The sequence below is a fragment of the Drosophila kikkawai genome, chromosome 3L (genome assembly GCF_030179895.1).
Source record: "Drosophila kikkawai strain 14028-0561.14 chromosome 3L, DkikHiC1v2, whole genome shotgun sequence".
NCBI lineage: Eukaryota > Metazoa > Arthropoda > Insecta > Diptera > Drosophilidae > Drosophila > Drosophila kikkawai.
The window spans coordinates 7,598,934-7,621,909 of NC_091730.1; the positions used below are offsets into that span (position 1 = coordinate 7,598,934).

The 22,976-nt window shown below is 43.2% G+C and overlaps 1 protein-coding gene across 2 annotated transcripts in view; it reads left to right on the plus strand.

The window, feature by feature from the left end:
- trio (trio Rho guanine nucleotide exchange factor) overlaps positions 1-22,976 on the plus strand; it is a 46,544-nt gene that overhangs the window by 7,762 nt on the left and 15,806 nt on the right. The window contains exons 4-6 of one of the 2 annotated variants that reach the window (XM_017162283.2): positions 269-4,270; positions 4,334-4,537; positions 22,653-22,950. In XM_017162283.2, coding sequence (XP_017017772.1) covers positions 269-4,270; positions 4,334-4,537; positions 22,653-22,950 — 4,504 coding nt within the window. Of the gene's footprint in view, positions 1-268; positions 4,271-4,333; positions 4,538-6,321; positions 6,580-11,999; positions 12,766-22,652; positions 22,951-22,976 lie in introns of those variants that run through there. The other variant, XM_017162286.3, reaches the window with a different exon arrangement.

Consider the following 22,976-nt stretch of genomic DNA (forward strand, 5'->3'; position numbering starts at 1 on the left):
TTTGTTGTTTTTTACAGAAAAGCTTTTCAGCAATTTCAAATGAATTATTCAAACAATATTTGCATGACAAAAAAACAAACTGTTACAGTTTCCATTGTAAATATTTAAAAAGCCTGTCTAAATGGCTTTCAATAAACAAACTGGGTGTTGCATATAATTGTTAACACATTGATATATATAATCAATTTCAAATCTAAACCAATTATGCAATTAGCTTCGAGTTTTCACCCTTTGAACCTGCTCCTAACCTTGTGTAATCCTCTTACAGCCCCCTGCCGGCTCTGGCGGCTCGGACATGGACTCGGGCACCTCCTCTGCCGGCCAGCCCTCATCTCAGCCCTCGCAGCAATCTCGCTCGGTCAGCAGCAATCCGGACATGTCGGCGGCCGTTAACAAAGCCATGCGCCAGATCGACCTCATCCACACGGGACAGGAGAAGCTGCTGATGCTGTGGCAGCACAAGAAGATCAAGCTAGACCAGTGCTTCCAGTGGCGGCTGTTCGAGCAGGACTGCGAGAAGATGTTCGATTGGATCCTGCACAACCGGGATGTGTTCCAGATGAGCTACGTGGAGATTGGGCACAACTATTCGGTGGCCAAGTCGCTGCAGGATGAGCACCAGAAGTTTGCCGTGGCCTCCATGAATGTCTCTGTGAATATCGATCGGATTTTGGCCGTGGCCTCGCGATTGATTGAGAGTCAGCACTATGCCGCACAGCACATCAAGACGCTGGCCCAGCGCTTGGATCGGACCTGGAAGGACTTTGCAGCGGGCTTGGATGAGCGAACGGCTGTCCTGCAACTGAGTGTTCTATTCCATCACAAGGCGGAGCAGTATTGCAACAGCGTAGCCAGTTGGGCAGCCGCCTGTCAGGCGAATCAGCCGCTGCCTTCAGATATCCAGAGCCTGGAGACGGCCATTCGGACGCATCAATCTCTGTACGAGGCCATGTGCCAGGCTTATACGGAGGTGCATTCGACCAGCAAAAAGCTGCTGTATCAGCTGGATCACCTGGTGCAGGTGTGCAACCAACCGCCACCGCCTGGCGTGCCCGATCATCGCAAGAACAGCAACGGAGGCAGCTTTAACAAATACGAGCGACAGAATCCAGCGGCAGATTATAGCGAGGGAGCCAGCCATGTGCTGGCGGTGATTCACCAGATCTTGGGGCACCATCGCTCGCTGGAGGCCAAGTGGCATCAGGAGAGAGTGCGTCTACACCAGACCCTGGCTCTTCGGCTCTTCCAGGAGGATGTGAAGCAGGTCTTGGACTGGCTGAAGAATCACGGCGAGGTTTTCCTGAGGAAAAATACGGGTATTGGCAGGAACTTCCACAAGGCCAGGGTCTATCAGACCTCGCATGATAACTTTGAAAATGTGGCCCAGAATACGTATAGCAATGCCCAGAAGCTCCTGGCAGCGGCGGATGAGCTGGCCCGGAGTGGCGAGGCAGATCCCAATGAGATATACTCGGTGGCCAGGGAACTGGAACTCCAGGTGGGCAGTTTTGCGGAGAGAGTGGAGCAGCGAAGGCGACGCCTGGAAATGGCTGTGGTTTTTTATACGCATGAAAAGGATGTGACCGCCTGGATAGACAAGCTCAGGACGGATGTGAGCACGGATGAGACACGTCTCTCGCAGGAGAATCTCGAGGGGATTGAGCGCATACTGCAGCAGTATCAGAGGGATCAGCATGAGAGCTCGGTGGATGTGTGCCACAGGACCATTGCCCAGGGCGAGGCTTTGCTGCAGGAGATGCGTTCCCTGGAATACTCCGACAATACCGGCTCCATAGCTGCTCTGGAGGCCACGCTGGAGAAGTTGAGCAAGCAGAAACTGGAGCTGGAGGAGCTCTGGTCTGCCCGCACTTTCCGCGCCAATCTCATTCTGCGTCTGCGGTACTTTGAGCGGGATGCCATGGAGCTATCCTCGCAGCTGGAGATCTGGTCCGAGGAACTGCAGCATGCCGACCTGTCCAGGGACTATCAGAAGGCCGAGCAGCTCATTCGCATGCACAACGAATCGGTGACGGATATTCAAAACGCCACCTACGAGGTACTGCAGCAGGGTCAGGACCTGCTGCAGCTCTTCGAGAACGCTGGCTTCATCTCCATGGCGGATGCCACGCACACGGCTCAGGCTAGGATTGAATACCTGCTGGACTTCTTGCGGGAGCGCGAGATCGATCTGGAGGAGATGTCGGAGGCGAAGCGGGCCAAGCTAGAGCAAGCGGTGCAGCTGTGTCAATTCCAGAACGATGCCAACCAGGTGATCTCGTGGATTCGCAATGGAGAGGCCATGCTGGTGGCCAGCTTTGTCACCCCCAACAGCCTACAGGAGGCGGAGCAGCTGAGGAAGGGTCACGAGCAGTTTCAGATTGCCATTGAAAAGACGCACACGTCGGCGGTGCAGGTGAAGTACCGGGCGGATGCCCTCATCAATGCAAATCACTATGACCCCCAGTCCATAAGGGAAATCAGCGAGGATGTGACCAAGAAGTGGCAGCAGCTGGTGACCTATGCCGAGGAGCGCCACAAGCTGGTCACTGCCTCGATTAACTTTTACAAAACAGCTGAACAGGTGTGCTCGGTCCTGGACAGCTTGGAGCGGGAGTACAAGCGGGAGGATGACTGGTGTGGCGGTGGTGGTGGCAGTGACAAAGCCCAGACCATTGTCCAGCTGATATCCAAGCACCAGGAGCAGAAGGAGGCCTTCCTCAAGGCCTGTACTCTGGCTCGTCGAACGGCGGAGACCTTCCTGAAGTACGCCAACCGTTCCCAGCAGTGCTATCAGTACAAGGGAAACTGTGAAGCTCACGTAAAGAGCAAGCTGGACAAGCTGTTGACTCAAGAGAACCAGGTCCTGGATTTTTGGACCATGCGTAAGAAGTCCCTGGACCAGTGCCAGCAGTTTGTGCTCTTCGAGAGGAGTGCCAAGCAGGCAATCGAGTGGATACACAACACCGGCGAGGCCTACCTCTCCTCGCGTTCCAACCTGGTGGGCATTAGCAAGGAGGAGACCGAGGGATTGCTCAAAGAGCACAACGAATTCCGTAGCACTGCCAAGGAGACGCGGGAAAGGGTGAAGCTGCTGATCCAACTGGCTGATAGTCTGGTGGAGAAGGGTCATGCCCATGCCAGCGACATCAAGCAGTGGGTGGCCTCGGTGGATCAGCGCTACAAGGACTTTAGCAACCGCATGGACAGCTACTGTGAGCAGCTGGAAAAGTCCCTGGGCATGTCCCAGCAGCAGTTACTTTTGGGCTCCGATGCCAACATCTCGATCAGTTCCTCTTCGGGTGCCAGCAGCATGGACCGCCACTCGGATCCCACGCTCGAGGCCAAGCTCAACAGCAGCAACAAGGAGAACAAGGAGATCAACGAGGAGAAGCGCAAGTCGGCCAGGAGGAAAGAATTCATCATGGCCGAGCTGATGCAGACGGAGCGAGCGTACGTCAACGATCTGGCTACGTGCATCAAGTGCTTCCTCGAGGAATTCCGAGGCGGTAGAAATGTGCCGCCCGCTCTGGTGGGCCAAGAGGATGTGATCTTTGGTAATATACGGGAAATCCATCATTTCCATCAAAAAATTTTCCTGCGTGAGCTGGAGAAGTACGAGACCATGCCGGAGGACGTGGGCCATTGCTTTGTGACCTGGGCCTCCAAGTTCGACATGTACGTCCACTACTGCAAGAACAAACCCACATCGAATAACCTGCTGGTCCAGCACGCGGGCAGCTACTTTGAGGAGCTGCAGCGTCGCCTAGAGGTGGACCATCCCCTGCCCGCTTATCTCATCAAACCCGTGCAGAGAATCACCAAATATCAGCTGTTACTCAAGGATCTCCTCTCCTGCTGCGAAGAGAGTCATGGCGAAATCAAAGAAGGTCTCGAGGTGATGCTCAATGTCCCCAAAAAAGCCAACGATGCCATGCATCTCTCGCTGCTGGAGAACTGTGATGTGTCGGTGGACAAGCTGGGCGAGGTGGTGCTGCAGGATGCCTTCCAGGCCTGGGACACCAAGCAGATCATCCGCAAGGGTCGAGAGCGTCGCGTTTTCCTCTTCGAGTTGTATCTCCTGTTTGCCAAAGAGGTCAAGGAGTCGAGTGTGGTGAAGTACCAGTTCAAGAGCAAGCTCATGACCACGGACATGGGCATCACGGAGCACATCGAGGGCGATGAGACAAAGTTTGCAGTGTGGACAGGCCGCTCGCCCATGCTCTCGGATTGCAGGATCGTCTTAAAGGCAACGAGCTTGGAGACCAAGCAGGTAAGGATCACATTTCAAGGGAGTTTAACAAGTTTATCTTATATCGATTATTGTTTGCTTTAGATTTGGGTAAAGAAATTGCGTGAAGTGATGCAGGAGACCTGCTTCTCGGGCACCTCATTGACCCTGCCAAAATCCCCAGCCAAGCACTCTGGCTCCTCGCAACGATCCTCAAGAGATTTGGATGAACAGCTCACGGAGAATGATCATGACCGCTGTTCCCTGGCCAGTTTTGGATCGGGTAATACCACAGATAGTGATAATAAGGTGAGTTTGCATTGGTTTTTTCTTATTTACTAAACGTGAACTTTCCTTAAATGAGTTTTCTAATCAATATAAAAAATATAAAGAAAATTGTTAATTAAATCGTAAACCAAATACTGGGATCTTTGCACAAAATTCAAGCAAATCCATGACCCTTCCCAGTATTATAAAGCTTTCATGGCTTTCCCTAGTTTTCCCCTTATTTTCTCAACAGCTTTAAGCTTTCCCAAGCTTTCTCTTTGGTCCTACCTCACTTGCAAACAGCTTGCTTTGCTGCCTCCCCCAACTGCTCCAGCTCCCTTCAATCGGGGATGCTGCTGGTGCCTGCCATTGGCCAGCTGAACTAGTTTTCCCACTCGCCGGGTCCAGGAGTCGGCTCCGTTCGGCTCATCGCGGTCCTGCAACATGTTTAAAATTCATAGCAGGGCTTAATGAGATTTTCCTTGCTGCTGCGTGCCGAGCGCGGTGCGTGGAAATCTTGGAGACCACTGGCTGTCGGCATCTCCCCAGTCTGTATCCGTATGCGGATGGATCCCTGCTCTAGGTCGAGTGTGTGCTGGATTATATATGACTGCTTTTAGCGCTGTTTCGTTACATTTGCTTAATGTAAATTTTATGTGACACTTCTTTATAGTTAGGTCTGTCTCATGTCCTCGTCTGCAACTGTCAACGGCCAGCGTTTTTGGGAGCATATTCCCGTCCAGATTTCGCCGGCGGCGGATGCGTTGGTATTCCACTAAAGCTAAGGAGCCGCAGATTTCGAGCGGTTTTACGACCGACATAACCGTTTGTCTTATGTTCGGTAGGTTACTGAGGTTAAGGGTTTCGTTTCACTTTGTGGCACTCTTTTTTTTATGTCTTTAGGATTCTACCCACTAAAACACTAAACAACTATTTTTGTGTGTTTATTGTTAATTAATTAAAATTTATGACTGTCGTTTGTGAGTTGAGCTGATTAAAATATTAAAGGTTTGAAGTTATGGAAATAAATATTCATTTTCCCTAAAAGATAAATTTTTAAAATTATTTTTGTATTATTATAAAAACATTTTTTTGTATTTTGGATAATAAATCCTTACAAAATTGTAGTTTTGATTTTCTTATAAACATTGTTAGCAGTCTTTTATTTTCTAAATAATATTTTATAAAATATATACATTTTGAACAGTTGTAAGGGTTAAATTATATAGATTTACAGGATAGTAAAAGCCCAAAAGAAGATATAGAAATAATTAAAAAAGATGTATTAAAGAAGAAACATATTTTGTGTTATATTTACTAAATAATATATAGGAATTTCCTTAAGGATTATTTCTATGAACCAATAAATCTGTTTTAAAAAAGTTTCCTCTACAAAAAAAAATATGTAAGAATGTATAATGATTTATATTTATTTTCCCTAATCGAAATATATTTAAAATGTATTTCTGGAACCATAAATTAGCTTTTAAATATAATTCATTAATGAAAACAAAATTCCCGCTTCTCTAAAAAAAAAACCCAAAGACCGACCCCAACAATAACAATCAGAGAGGCGAAAACACCCAGAGTGGGAGAGCGTGGAAAGCTTGGCAGGTAAAGCACTCTCTCTCTTAGATTCTGCGAAAAGCTTTTCCGTTTTCCTTTCGCCAATTTAACCCCCCCTGAGGGTAGTAGTGGGTTAAGGCATTTGTTGTTGCGAACGTTTTCGGTGCGTTGTCGTTCGTTTCGCCGCTGCGTGTGTTCGGGCGGACTCATATGCGGATTCGTTGTGGATTCGTGTGGGGCAGCTGCTCCAGTTGCTCCGCAGAGTTTCAGCCAAGAGGTTCGTCGTTCGCTCATTGCCGGAGCTCTCGGTTCTCCTCAGTTTTTTCTCTCGGATTTTCCAACGTCTGCTGCCTGCAGATGCGCGCCGCCCGGCCAAAAAAGCAGCAGTAGCAGCAGCAGCAGCCATCCTCATCTTCTCTAAACTAGAACTGCACTTGCAATTTTCCCCCTACCGACATTTTCCTCTGCCTTGGATGAACAATCTTTAAGGATTTCACCAGCTTCAACATCAGATATTTGTATGAAACCACCTTCAAGGTGTCAAGTGATTGAAAATCGCCTATAATCAGGGTGATAACAAGAAACCTCAGTGATATCGCGACACAATAAAGATAAAGATAAAGCACCACTGGCTCCCCTTTTAAAAAATTTAAAAATAAAACAAACAAGTCAGCTGTTCAGCCAAACAATTAAACCACAAGTGCCCCAAATAAAATTAAACAAAAGTATGAAAGTAGAAAATATAAAAAGATTACATAAATGACAGCCTCTTGTTTAGGCCTTAAACTGTCCAACGGAATGTTGTAAACAAAGACCTGGCTTATATAAATAACTAGAACCGAAAAAAATAAATTAAAAACAAAACACACAACAAAAGTGAAACAACAATCCGAGTAATGCAAATAAATATGATAAAAAGCTGGCGCTGCTGCCAAAACTACACGAGCCAGAAGGAAACCAGGGGGGAAGAGAGATGTGATGAACCCTTTTTAGCATTTTTGCGAGGGCAAAAATGAGCTGAGGATGAAAATGTCTGCAGCAGCCGCAGGCGAGAAGAGCCACCATCTCCGCCCCACTCTGCCCACTTTTCCGCCGCCGCGGCACTGCTGCCTTTGACCTTTTTCACGCCTTCAGTCACTTGAGTAGCAGTTTCATTCACATTTCCCCCCCATTTAGACGACGTTCGTGTTCCGTCGTTGCCCCCTAAAATACCCTTGAGCTCTGCTGTCATCTGCAAAGCGATCGCAACGTGACTGTGTGTGTTTGTTGAGGAAAGTGTGTGCCTTCTATCTTGAGCAGAACATTTTCAATTGTCCAATTTTTGATAGCACTTCTTGAGATAAAATCTTGCATGAGAGATATTCTTTCCTAATTGAGTCGTTAATTATCAATAAAAGCATTGGTTGTTCTCTTTTTTTGCCATTTTGTAAAAAATAAGGAATGTATGGATACTGAAGAATACTGAAAGATACTTAAAATACTAAAGAATACCATAGAATACTAAAGAATACTAAAGAATACTAAGAATACTGAATAAATATAACCTTATAACCTTATAGTTGAATACTGGCGAATAATATGAACAATGAATGTAAATCCGAGTTTTTTTTTAGACCTAATCTGCGTTTTTGGCTCAATTAGAACCCTAACACCGAATTCTCTTTCCTAGGAAAGCTAAAAATACCTTATTTATTTAGTTAAAAGATTTAAAGTAACTGATACATGTATTTCCCTTCAAGTTCTTAAACCTATTTCTCACTTCAACGTTTTTGTTATCAATTTCTTGGAAAAAATGTGTTTTTCTTCATGGTTCTTAGAAAGATATATAAAGATTATATTTGGTTATTGATACCCCGAGAAATACCTGTGGAATCTTATTACTTAATCGATTGATTACTTGTTGATTTCTTCTTTTTTTGTACAGGGTTTATATTTCAAGTATTAAGTTAATTCACCTCTTTACTTCGAAGCTAGAATAAGATTAGAATCTCACCCTTCAAGAACCACCTGCTCCTCCTATTCCTTTTACCTTTTGTTCTTTGTCTGAACCGAATTATATTTTGTAAAAGATCCCATCTAGATGCACATTGGCCTCTTATTTTCATCGCAAATCCCCAGACATTTCTAGTCCAATTTCACATAAAGGGTATCTGATGTTTAGCTACTCCCTCCCAGCCGCCATTTCACTTGGCTTTGTTCTTCTTGGGTTGGCCATTTGGCCAGAGCACGCGCTGAGTTGAGTTGAGTTGAATTGAGTTGAACGGAGTCGACTCGGCCCGTGTTGGGGCCATTAATTCCACGCTTATCTATTGCATTTTAATATTTATTTCAACGCGATAGGGTTGCGGTTCTGTCGTTTGGCTAATGCGGCTGCGGTTTCTCCCTCTCTGTGTGTGCTATGGGTTTTATTTTTTCCCCTACATTTATTTTTTCTGTTGTAGACACGACATGTTTTGGTCATTATAATTATCGAGTCGATGCATTGCAATTTAATTTGAGTGCCAGATGGGCGGGCGGATGATTGCCAACAGAGAGAAAAGGGTAATAGGAAATACGAGTGCAGTGTCCAGCCTTGTCCCCATTCCGATATATCCATCAGTTGTCACTGGAATTCCTTGTTTGCCATTCGCATTTCCATTTCCATAATGAAGGCTCCCCTTGATCAAACCCAAACCCAATGCGAACCCCTTGCCAAAGGGTAGTTTTGGCCCAAATCTAATCCAATTGGCAGCCGGAAGCAATTAAAACAGCATACAGCGAACAACACAAACATTAGCAACTGTGGTCGATGAAAACCGCTTAGTTAACCCAACAAACCGAACAAAGGAAAACACATCCCCATCGTCCCTGAATGGTGACGGGAAAACAATTTTCAAACTGCAACTGGATAGTTTTTTAGCAACCAGAGTTTTGCTTCTCGTCTCCCTTACTTTTTTCATCCCATTGGGGAAAAGTTTCAGAGCTTATTCTAAGTTTGGCAGGCGGGATTAAATTAATGTAGTTTCTTTTTTAATCCCCAGAGGTAGAGAGGGAGACCAAGGGAGAGGGAGAAAAACTCTGGACAAATAGGAATCAGCGCCGAGGTCAAATGTGGATAATTGAAAGTTTTGGTTATAATTACGAAAAGTTTTGTGGGTTTTTTACAGAATTTATTTGAAAACTCTAATGGTCTGTGCTAAATTTAATTGATATTTTTGTTATTACAGTTATTATATAACCTTTTTTTCTGAAGAGCTGTCTTAAAGGTTTGAGTTTAATATATTTTATTGGTCATTATTTAAGTTTAGTGACTTTATTTCTTAATGTAATAGGTTTTAGTCAACTTGGAATATTTTTTATATCTCTTTTTTACGTAGAGGTTTTAGTGCCTTCCTTTCATTTGAAAATATAGAGAGCATTTTATATTTTTTAATGCCTTTCCATACAGTTTTCATGCAATTATCTTTCTCCGGAATCCATTATAAATGCAGTTTGCCAGCTGCAGCTTGCTACTTTTCAGCAAATTGTTTTCCCTGCTTTTATTTCAATCACTTTCCGGTGGAGTAAGCAAAGTTCCAAAGCTTATTTCAGGTTTAGCAGCCAGGATTAAATTAATTTAGTTTGAAATCTAAGCGTTGCTCTAACAACACTCACCCTAAACACTCCTCCACCCTCTCATTCTCATTTTCCCCCTCGGTGTGTGCATTCATTTGCAAAAATTGAATTTGGTTGGCTTTTTGAGTGATTGGAATGGGAGGGAAAGAAAACGGAAGCAGAGGAAGGAAAAAGGAAAATATTTCTGGCATTTTGTCAACGCCACAAAATGTCAACGAGTCCTTACAGTGGGTGTAAATACACACACCCCACACCCACACAACCAAAATTCAGGGAAAGTAGCAAAGTTTTTAATGCCATTCGCAGCGGTTGAGCCGCAAAAAGCTGAAGCTAAAGCAGAAACAGAGGCTGGAATCGAAGGCAGCATCTAAAATGATGGTCTGCCACTTAGCGAGCAGCTGCTGGCACCCCCCCTACACACACACACACACAGTTACATAAACGGCCACTGCGAAATTTCCCGAACATATGCAAATTTTCACGGGCAGCCCAGTGCTGAACACGCCATTTGTAAATACCCTTACCCCTGCGGCGGATTTAGGTGCCATATCGAGAATAATTCGGGAAAACTAATAAAAATAGCTGAATAAATAAACCAAATCGAATTTTTATGCTGGATTCGCGGAAGGTATTCTAAAGTAATTTAAATAAAAATCAAACGAGCGAGTCAAATGAAAATATATAGTTTTCAGATGATTTCTATAAAACATTGATTTTTAAAGGAAAATATTTAAATATTTTTCTATGATTTTCAACCCCCAAAGTAAGCCTATTTTCTGTAAATCTCTCTAAATTTCCTCAAGAAAGAGTCTTTCCATTTCGCTTGGGCCCAATTTTCCCTTTTTTTTCACCTTTCTATGCTCAGCACTTTTCGCAAATTGCTTTCCTCGAAACTATTATAGAGAGGGGGGCAAAATAGCGAGAAAAACAAACCAAATCAGAGAAAAAACCCCAATCATAATTGCTCGGCCGCGATTCCAAGATCGGGCGGACCGGGTAAAGTGGCAGTCGCTATGGCGCACCTGCCGCATCTTCCGATTCTTCCGAGTCGAGCTGCTCGCTCACGGAAACACGCGCTAAATGCCTGGCAACGTCGTCGGGCAACAAACAGAAATGTGTAAAAATAACAGACCCATGTGCATAGATATAATATCCAATATATACGGACATAGTTCGGGGTAAACAAACGTGCGCCAAGAAAATTCAAGATAAATTGTGCGCCTCTCTGGCGGTGGCCAGCTTTTTATCTGTGCAAATAAAATAAATAAAATATATATGCCTTGTATAACTTAACAGTGAAATCAAAACAGAAGCGGGGGAAGTGGTCTCTTAAAACATACAGCAAAAAAAATGGAAAAGAAACTATAAAAAAGTGTTGGTGGCTGAAATACAAGGGCAAGATCTGAGCTAATTTACTCATTAACCTTATTATAAATCAATACAATTAAATTACAAATTGAAGGCAAACATGATCGTTAATAAGAATACAAAATGTTTGGACTAAATACCAATTAAAAATGAAAATAAATCAATGAAAAACTGAAAAGCCTTGGGGAAAACAAAATATTACAAAGTGTACAGGAAAAAGTGAAGATTATTTTGAAATTGGGTTTTGAATGTTTAAAATAAAGATTAATACAATATTTTAAGATAAGAAGCTTTTGTTTATTTCTTACTAAAAAATATATAAAATTTTCTATAGCCAAAAATATTGATAAATTTATATTTATTATCATAATAACTTATCTTTTGCTACTAAAATATTCCTTCGTAATTTCCTATAAAAATTTCCTTTCGATAGTACCAAAATAATAAAATATCTTTAAAATATTCCTTCGAGACTTAATAAAGTTAAATTTCTTCATAAAAATCCCTTCAATATTACCAAAACAAAGTAATTTCCTTAAAAATATCTCTTCAATTTCACAAAACCAAAGTAATTTCCTTCCGTGCCTCTTGTTTTCCTTCATTTTGTTTGCTTACATAAGAATGAAATTATTCAATCAAATTAAAGTCAGAATTAAACACAGTAAAGCCTCGGGCCACTGTCGGGGCCTTCGTGTAAACATGACCGTTAATTAAAATGCAAAATGCAGGCTGCAAGCTTAAATTGATCATACGCCGCGTTGCACTAATTGAAAGTCAAAGACTGCGAAAACCGAAACCGCTGCAAAACTGTCACCAACATAAGTGAAAGCCGGATAGATACACACACACAGCCAGTGGGTGTGTGCGTGTGTGTATGTGAACATCCTGCAGGATGTAAAACCCAATCAGGCACTCTCTCACACTCACACACACTCACGCGTTCGGTGGAAAATAAAAATAAAACATTTTGGCCTAGGAGTTGGAGGAGAACTTTATTGATTTGCGGCTGGCAGGGAACAAAGCCCCGAATTTTTTTTAAAAATAAAATAAAATAGAGACCACCCACCGTCAGCCTGCCCGCCCCCTTTCCGTTGGACTGTGATTTAACCGAAAAATGAGAGTGATTGGATAGAACGAAGGCGCGATAACGGAGCAAAGGCATCATTATCATCATCATCATCATGAAGAGTGTTAAGAAGTTTCTCACCGAGCGGATGAACAGTGTTGACTCCGCGGATGGCATGGGCACTGCCGGGAAGAAGAGCTCGCTGGAGCGTCTCAAGTGCGGCGGCGAGGATACTCCGACCAAGGGCTACGTCTCTCTGCCCAACACACCGCTGCCGATGAGCGCCCCCATTGCCGTGAGCGATCCCTCGCCATCACCCTCGATAGCGGACTCTGCCCAGAACACACCGCTCTGCACTCTGCAGGAGGATGACTCCACTTCCCCCCCACCGCCGGCAGACTCAGCTGGAGCTTATGGCAAGAATGGCCACAGTCAGCAGGAGCAGAGTCCCTTTACCTTTCCCACTGTAACCAGTTCTGCCACCGCCACCGCCAATCCAGCTGCAGTTCCTGCTCCCCAGCCAGCTCCTGTCCAACGCAAGAGTCGCCGCAAGATCTCGCTGCCCTGGTTCCGCCAGTCGAGCGTCAGTGGCCATGGCGTTTTGGCCCGACAACATACCATCGATACGCCCAGCTCCTTTCGGTTCTTTCGGCAGACCAGCAGCAGTGGACTCAAGGTACAAAATACATAGTTTTAAGGGGGTCTTTAAAAGAAGGTTAAATTATCAACAGGTTTCCTTGTTGTCTTTATAAAGCCACATTGTTAAATCTTTTCTTTTATACATTAGCTTTCTCTGGCTTTCGGTTCCTTCTGATTTTAATAAATTATTCCCGACTCTATCTTGAATTTTCTCTGCTACTCTGATAAGGGTTCGATTGATGGCCACGCTTCGATTGACGGGCGGGCATCAAATATTAATGCTAAACATGGCAGCGATTGCCTTGACCTTATCGAAAACTTGGCCAGCTTATCTTTTATTTAGCTGTGGCAAAAGTTTTCTGCCCCCGCCCCTAGTTTCGGCCTAAAGTGCAAAGGTTACCAAGCTTGCGGCTTGGCTTTCCTTGGATTTACTGCTGCCTTCCACCACAAATCATGGGACAGTTTTAGCCATTGAATGCGGTTCGATAAGTGCGCCGTGACTTGACCTGCGATTAAGGTTTCTCTAGGCTTTTCTTTGAGGCTAATAAAATCACTGAGGGAAAAGTTGTACATCCTTAAATTTTACACCAACTTTTAGTAAATCATTTAAAATTAATCCTGTTTATTTGATGGCATTAGGCCAGTTTAATTGCTGTGACACCATATTTCCATAACTAATTTAACTGAGCTTATCTAATGTGAAAGTTTGTGTCAAATTTTAATTAAAACCAAAACCATATGTCAAGCTTTTATCAATTATAAATAAATGGTTTACAAATAGGGATTAAATTAGGATTAGGCGTTGCAGGGCATAGCCTAGCATGTGACATATTTGCTCTGGTATCCTGTGAATTGCCATCACACATTCAGCTTTGTTAGGACTCTACTTAACTTTACTTTTTATTAGTATTTTCTTGATTTTGCTACGCTGTTTTTCCCATGTAGATGGTCAGATAGCTATGCTAATGGAAGCAATCATCCTGGTTGTGACTCTCTTGTCCAAATATAGCCAACGGGAACCTCGTTTCTTGGCCAAGTCTGTCACGTTTCCCCTCCCTGCTAACTGTTTCCAGGGGTCTTTGACTTTTTTGTGTGCTGTGTGTATGTGCTGTGCTATTTATTTTGATTAGTTGTGGAAGTGCCTGCGTTGCCTGTAAACTGGTTGTTGACCCACGCAGACAGTGACGCCGTTTAATAAGCCCATTAATCATACGCAGTGTGGCGCGCTAATTTATTTGCTCGCTACTCACCATTGTCACTGCTTCAATTACCGAACGCTCCTCCCTTCGTTTCCCTTCAGTGCCTAACTAGCTCCTTACTTTCTGCACACATCACATAATGTATTTATCACTTCATCAGGCCATGCAAACCTTATCATCATCGCCGCCGTCTTCCCTCGTTGTATTCATCATCTGGCGGCCCTTTCCCCTGGGTCTGTGCTGCATTGTGTCTTGTCTTGACCTTGCCCCTGTCCCCGCTTCTCCATTGTCCTTTCCTGGCCCTGACTTCCTTTGTCAGTTTGGGCTTTTGAGTGATGTCTCCGAGTAGTAGACAGCTTCCTGGTCTCCTTATAATCGCATTGCCCTTTCTACTCAATTTACTTTATGCTGATGCTGTGCCGGCCTTTCATAAATTTCTGCTCCATTTAAGCTTATTTTTTATTATTATTTTGTTGTTGCCAACGTGAGCTGGGAGTTTATTGGAAAACAGTGGAAAACATTATTCACAGAAAGAAAAAATGTGATTAAAATGTTGGGGTATTTTTTTATTTTAATATGTAATATATTTCTGGTAAAATTTAAAAAATAATAAGAAAAAGGTAAAAATGTTTCCTGTTTTAAATTAAGTTAGTAAGAAATTTCTTCTCAAAAATATGTAACTTCTAACAATGTGGCTAAAGAGTGAGAAAGTTGGTTACAATTTCGTAAAATTTGTTTCATTTCAATTAAACAATAATTCCTAGCTGAAACAGAAATATGTTTTAAATAATTTAAAGTTTCTCTGCTTCATTTTATACATGATACTCGTAAATAGCTTATATAAAACTCACACTGTCTAGGTTTATTTCCCTCTTCATATGCAGAAAACTGCAGTGGAAACTGCAACATTTTAATTTGGTGTCACGAAAATATTTATGCGCTCGTTGAAAATTTCCCTTTGGAAAATTGTGTGGGGCGTAAAGTTTAGTGGGGCATTGCAGCGGCAGCATCCACTCCTTTCGAGCAGCAGCTGCAGCTGCCATTGAAAGTTGCCCAGTTGCTGCAAGGCGCATTCCACGGGGCGTATGCTTTATGCATTATGCTATGGCATACTTTCGAGCGCACACGCAAAATAAATCGCAGCAGCAGCCAGCCAGCCAGTCAAGTGGGGAGAAGATGGCAACAGTCTCTTCCTCTATTTTCTCTGCTGGCTGGCGCGTTGAAAAGGAAATTTGCTGCCACACGAAAATAGGTCTCATGATGCCGCTGTCAACTGCAGTTGGCTGCTTCAGACGGGTTCCTGCTGTACTACGAGTATTTTTGCCGGAAAAGAAATGCTGGCACTCTAACAATGGGAAATACATTTTTTTTTTTTTTTTTGTGGACCAAGAAAAAGCGTTGAGAGCGTCTTATGTAGTCAGGAGCACAAAACATGCAGCCAAACAAAGTGCAGAGAATGTAGAACAATTTTAATAAATCCCATCATTCTGCCGCTTGTGGCCCATCTGAAACTGGAGGACAAAGTTACCTGCGGATAGCAACTACTTGCGTTCCTCGAGAACATGGCAAACAGACAAAGCCAGGAGCTCTCTCTGTTGTCGTCGTTTCCTCAATGGCAACACTGATATGCAAATTGCGATGAAATACTCGTACTTGTAGTACAGCAAAAAAAAATAGCAGACAAAGCATTTGGTTTGCTGCTGAAGGCTGGGAAGGCCAAACAAATTTGTAACTAAATTGTCACCAGAAGCATGCTATGACAGCAAAACTCGAGATGTTGGCTGCAGAACCACAAGGAGATACATGATTCTTGACATTGGGCAAATACGAGCCCCAAAGGAAAGCATTTAAAGGGCAGGCCTCCGGCTCAAGCGGAAGCATTAGGGGAAGATTGTGTTTAGCAAGAGTGTCCTTTGAAGGCGAGGCAGCCTTGAAATCTCCAATAACAGTTTGCTTTTTGGTTAAACGGAGTCTTAAGCTTGAGTTTATATGGCCTTAAATATCTCCACACAGCTTAATTTATCTAAAAGAAGCTCGGGGAATGCAGAGAATTTAATTTTAAATTTCCAGAAATTATATAGAACATATATACTCGTTGTTTCTACATATATGAATTTTTGTTTAAATATTAAAGCAGAACGTATTGAAGCCTGGAAATGACACCCAGAAATATAAATGAAGGCTTAAAAAATATCATACAAATTGTAAAAAAAATATTTAAGACAAATAAATACTTAAATTGTTAATCAATTGAAATATTTTTCTGCTTTTCTGATATGGATTTCAACCATAATCCCAATACGGCTTACTTGCACATGCTTTCATATTCGAATGACCATCACAATTCGTTGCCTTAGGCTTGAATTTATTTCCCTTTTCATTTCTGGACCAACGCCTCGAATTTTTGGGCCATAAAATCAATGGCAAATGCTGTGCTGTGACACGCCCATTGATAGACATCGTTTTTTTGCTGCTTTTAAACCAGAGCCGCCTCTCGCACAATTGCTCCCCATGGGAAAGAAACCCATGGACTGCGGGGACTGTTGGGCGCCACCTTCCATGTCCCCATCTGTCATCCACAGTCCCCGCTGCTGCTGGCAATCCAATCCAATGGACATAAGCGAGAGACTCTGCCGGCCACAAATTGCTGATGTCCTGGCTCTTGTTGCCGGATGACTTGCACCCAGCTCCGCCGCTACTCCCCCCGCTAAAAGTTTGTCCTCAGCTCCCCCATTGATTGCTCTCTGGGTTTTAAGAGGGGCTCAATGGTATAGCGGTTGGGGGACGACGGCAACTTGACATGGGGCCAACTCTTTTAAAATCCCGAACAGCATTTGGGCTGGTCAAGGCTGAGCCCCTGAGGCCGAGGCTCCGAGTCCTAGGCTTCCGGCCAGTCAGTCGTTTTGTGGGTTTTGTTGGCCTGCTGTTCGCACCAAATTGTTTGGAATTTTTTGGGCCAGGGGTTTGCCATCAAGAAGACAACGAGTTGATTTGTCCACGAGGAGAAGGATTTTCCATAGCTGGACAATGTCTGCCCCTCACCAAGTCCATTAATTGCGACGTTCATCACTCAGTCATCTTAGCTTATGACTTGTTGGCACTCAAAACATGGGTTTGGGAGCTAAGAAATTGTTGGAAAGTTATACAAGGATGCAAATATTTCTACTAGAAATTAAAATCTCTTAAAATGTAAGCTTAAAATATATATATTTATATATAAATATTTAAAAATAATCGGCTTAGCAAGCTCAAGAACCAATTAAACTCTTAGATAACTATCAAGCACTGAAGTCTATGCACAATTTAAGTAAAATGTATTTAACATTTTGCCCTGATAGATCCCCTTATCGGCCTTGTCGTAGTTGCACGTAATTGACTTGGAATATTATTCGATTTGCGCTGTAAATGACTTTCATTCAGCACTTGCACACACACACACACAGTGCGACAGAGAGAGACATTAACAGGCGGGTCAGACAATGGGCCTATCGATGAGTGGAAGTGGTTGTGGATATAGATGTGGATGTGGGAGTCACACTCCCGCAATGGGAATGGGAATGTGGCCGCTTTCGGTGTTAACATGTTGTCGTACAATTACCAGACCGCAGAGCGATAGCTACCGCTCCACCTCCTGTTTAGCGCCTCCTCCGGTTCCCGTTCCCGCTGCCGGATTCCTGCTCCTGCTCCCGCTCCCATTGTTTGCCATCTTGTTGACTGTGTGTTTGCCACAACGTAATTGATGTCGGGACCCAGGGAACGTGAACGACCCCTGACTGCTGCACCTGCCGGCGGACCCACTGTGCGAGTTAATTGAATAATAGACGTTTATGTTTTATGTACCCCAGAAACACAGCCAGTGTGCGGGGCTGCTATCTATAAGTACACACATTTATTCACACAGAAACACGGCACCTCCTATATTGTAGGAGCCTTCTCTCAATATATATCTCTCTCCTGTTTTGTATTCTGGTGTGCGCTGCTCTGGCATATCTGTGTGATTTATGGCGCCCATGAGGGCATTTAGGCGAACAAATTCGGCCAAAGGAACAGGCAACATGGCAACAGCAACAACACCGGACTGGCATAGAAAATCTGTCGAAAATTTCCCTTTTCCACTCAATATCTCACTTCAAATCAAATGTATTGAACGCAAATCCCCTTTTCGTCTTACAGATTTTTTTTTATAGTGCTTTAAAGCTTTATTTTGATAAATGCTTAAAATATGGCCTCCACTCGGGAAAAAGAAATTGCAGTATGGAAAATATTTATTTTCAATTGGATAAAAATCTACATATTTATGGCTTTAAATAGAGCTTAGCAATTAGCTGATATAAATATTTATTGCTTAATTTATGGCCTTAGTTGGTATTCAAGAAAAATTAATGGTTTGGAATAAAATAATACAGATTTTAAATAGCGAAACAAATGTTATTTTAATCTGCAGAGATTCTTGTTTAAATTTATATTGCTCAATAATTAATAGAATTAGATATAAACATTTTAGAAATTATTCTTTGATTCTAGTTTACATTTCTTATGCCTTTTTAAATCTTCTTCAAACTAAATATTTTTTGCAAGGCTTTCCTTAATAATACATTTTTTAAATAAACTCAAACATACCCTTATTTATCCCTTAAAATATATAAATTTTCCCAGTGCAATGAAGAGCTTGGCCTCCCATTATTCCAATCAGTTAAATGATGTTTGTAATTTCACTTGACAACCCTGACGCTTGCTTTTATGTGCTCCTTCCCTGCGTCTCCCCAGCCTAAGCATATTTTTTAATGACTTAACAATTGATGGCTTTTTGGGTCGTCGTCGCAGCAATTGCGTTTTTACGATGCCTCCTCGAAAGGCAGAGACATGAGCTTACATCCCAAGGATCCCGGGATGCCAGAGCCTCTTGCCACTCCCCCCTTCAATCCAGCCTGGGAAAGCAGAAGGAGAGCCATCAATAATAACGTAAACATTTTGCCAAATCGCTTTACAATTTGCCGAAAAGAGGAAAAAAGAAAGGAGCACATTTTCCGGCTGAGCCTTTCCTTTTCATGTGAAGCGCCTGTTTTCCGAGTCTCTGAGCTATTATTGTTATCAGCATGTAATCAGCAGCAGCAGCAGCAGCAAAAGCGAGAAAAACTCCCAGGAAAACTTTGCCCTCGAAATGCGAATGTGAAATTGCGAGTGTCAACTGCAAAAGCCCGCCTTGTCAACGTATTTTGCCGTGTCCTTGGACTTGCTTCCAGGACTTTAATCTACCAAGTTTTCGTCAGAATTTCGGGCTGCATCCTAGGCTTGGGTTTTCCCCACTTTGTTTATTTTCCTCTTTTTTCCATTTTCCGCCCAACTCCTCAGCTATGCAAATCCGCCTCGAGTTTGGCGAGGAAAGTTTTCAATTGAGTATGCAAAATAGATGAGGTTTGATTCTCCATTGGATTGCGCCTGCCAATTTATGGCCTTGCAATTGCCTCAATAACTTGGAAAATTTTTTAGGAAATTTTCTACCTAAAAAGGGAATTTTAAATTTAGTTGGTAGCGCCTTTCGGTCCTTTTAAATATGGAAATGCGCCAGAGAAACTGTAAGCCACGTTAATTATTTTATGCAAAAATGTAGGCGATGGGCAAAGGCGAAAAGGCGAAGAAACCCAACAAGCCGGCGCTGATTGCATTTTGCAGCTGGAAAAACTCGTGCGATTTCCCTCTGTTGCCACTGCTGCTCCTGCTGCTGCTGTGAGTACTGAAATATCCTTTCATTATTTTAATGAAAGACTCGGTCGAAAGACGAAACAAAAGAGGAAAGCGAAAGCGAACATGAACTTAATTTGTAGCTACAATGAAATGAAAGAGTCTCCGCGGGGCAAAGCCGAGTTAATTTTCGGTGAAAATTGAGAAGAATTAGAAAGTTGCTTGTTTTAAAGAGCTCTCTCTGTTTTCTGACTGTCTCCTCCTTTCCCTCTCCTTGCAGTTGATTTTCCTGATTTCTGACAGCTGCTTCTGGCTTCTAGTTTTCACATTTTCCACCCACAGGCGCTGCCAGCACTCTTGGCAAATCATCCTCTGGAGGGGGAACACAGGAAAGTGGGTGGAAAAGGGAAAATTCCTCCTGATGGCAGCTTATTAGTGTGTGGGGGTGTATGTGACTGCGTGACTGCAGCAATTTGCAGCCAGCCAAATGGCAAAGATGATCATGAACATGATGATGATGAGATTAATGATGAGTCTTACGTTGCGTATACGCATTACGTATACGCCACCGGCTTGCAGGAATTATGAGGCAGCTTAAATTCATTTCTTTCTGATTTTCATTTGTTTTCTTATTTTTTTTTTCCACCAATCAATTTTCATTGAGGCTGAGTGGCAATTTAAGAGCCGAAAATAAGTAGAAATAAAAACAACAAAAATCATTACTGCCAAGAGGCCACGCCTCCCCAAGGAGCTGAGCTGAGCTGAGCGGAGCTGCGCCTCTTGTCTCCTCGCCAGAACTCTTGTCGAAAGAAACTTTTTCAAAACTTCGCCTCGGAAACTTTTCAACTAATTGCATTACAAGCGGAAACGTGCACACACTGACACAAACACCCTGCAAGCGCCCTTCACCGCTTACACACATACACACACACACACAAACACCAGCAGCACTAATACTTGCACACACAAGCGCGGCACGTTTCCGTGTCAGTGCTGCTTAATTAACAGCGCCATGGCTGGAGCTGGAGCTCCTAAAAGGACAAAAAAAGGCCCGCTCTAAATGTGTGTGTGAGTTGGTACACTTGGAGAATAATTTACAAAATTTTCAAAGCAAAAAAAAAAAGCTTTAAAGGTATTTTAAAGGTTTTTAGCACAAAGTTACTCTTAACTTTACTTAAAATTTTCAAAAATATAATTAAAAAATTTTTTTTCAACAATTTAAAAGTTTTTTAAAAATAGTTTTAAGTATATTTTTTCTTAGTGTATCAAATTAACAGCTCCCTCTCTTCCCCTGTAAACACTGGCACTGGGAGGTCGTGCAGTGGCTAAAGGCAGCCAGGCGAGCATAATAAACTAAGCTCTCTCTCTCTCCTCTCTCTCTCTCTCTCTCTATGCCGCTGCTCTTGCTCCTGTCCGCTGATGAAGTTGATTTAATTGCGCTTATGAGCGCCAGTCACCTCAGCCCCCCTCAGCCCCCTCTTTAGTGCCCATCCTCCCCCTCCTTAATTTACTCTCTCTCTCTCTCGCTCCTTCCGCTCGTCACCCGTCGTTTGCCTTGGCGACATCATTTTGCCATTTGGCCCATGCCACCTTGTTTTGAGCTTCGTGCTCTATGCTCCGTACTCTAGCCCACCTGCTGCCAGGTGTTTCCATGCGGCCAGCTCCCTCAGCCAGTTTATGGCGTGTCCCACATAAATATTATATGTGAAATAAATATCATCCCATGGCAACGCCTGGGAATTTCATATAGAGCTGAAATATTCAGTCTCACATGTGCACAGCAAAAAGAGGAAGTACTTAATGCTTTAAACTGTAACTAGATTACAGTTTCTACGAAAATAAATAGTGTTTATTTCCGGAGGATATGTCTTGGCAAAATATTTACAAATATTTACTTTAACTACATGAAAGGCTGTAAGAAATCTTAACAAGCTCTTCCTTCCTGTTTCTAATGAATACTAATGTGTACTTATCATAAAATAAATAGGCTTTAAAATGTAAAGTCAGCTTGTATTTAACGCTATATATTTGTAATTGTTAAGCTTACGTTTATTTGTTATTTAAATAGCAAAACGTGGACATAAATAATTAGGTTTATTACGGAGGCAGTTGTAATACACCTTTTAACTAGCCATAAAATATTATAATGCTGAGTATCTCAAAGTTTTTATTTAACTTAACATCTCCAGTTAAACTTTCTCTCTGTGCACTTCCCTTTACTCTGTGGATTCCAGTGGCATCGATTGGCGATTAACCACAATTTTCCCATCCAGCTGCCATCATCTGGCGTCAACCGGCCGCCCCCCTTGGGGTTTTGCTCGTTGCGATTTAAAGAGCTGATAGACGCCCACACATCGACACCAAACCGACAAGGCTGCATGTAAATTAATAAACTTATAAATTATTAATGTACACAGAAGAGTAGGAAGAGGAGGGGAGAGCATGGAGGTTGAGGCCTAGTTGATTAGGTGGGTTGTTCTGGTGGCTTGCCGCCAATCAAATCTGACGGAAGTGCTCCTCGGGGCCAGCCTCCTTTTTCGGGCTCTCACTTCCGCTTCCTTGTGTTTCCTTGTGCTTCCTTGTGTTTTCCGTGGCACAATGGATGTGTGCTAAGCTTGAATGGCTTTCTAATTAGTTGTTCGCTTTGCCGATGATCCTTGAGACCCTCCGGGGCCTCGGCCTTTGTTTCAGACGGTCAATCAATAAGGTTGTACAGCTCTCGACCTCGACCCAAGCCAGTTTAACCCTCCAAAGGCCTCATATTATGGCTTTAAGAATGTCGATTAATCAAGCTTAAGCTGCCTGACTTTCTTTATAATTGTTGAGTCTTTTAGCTCTTAACATTAATGGGTCCTAGAACTCTTATTAATAACTAAATATATTTATTAATAAGTATATTATTTAATTAAAATTCAAGAAAACTCATTTTCGGAAAGTTTCATAGCTTTAAAATAGCAAAACCCTCTATGGGTTAATCTCCTAGGAACCCAGGAAATGCGACACTTTTATACTCATCTCGTTTCATCTCTCTTATCCCTTCCAGCTGGGCAACCAGGAGGCCACCTGGGTGGTGGCAGACTACATTGCCAGCGCTGGCACCAACGAGCTGAGCGTGAACAAGGGCCAGCAGGTAGAGATTATCGAGCAGCCCACAGCCGGCGAGCCGGACTTCTGCTTGGTGCGCCTGAATCCGCAGCACGACGATGCCGCCGTGCAGGAGGGCCTTGTGCCTGTCTCAGTGCTCAAACCGCCGCCGGGCTCTCACAAGCACGGATCCGGAGCCGGAACGGGTGCAGGCGGAGCAGCAGCGGGCTCACAGAAATCCGATATGCAGGATCAAGGTGAGTTGAGCCTTGTATTTTTGTGT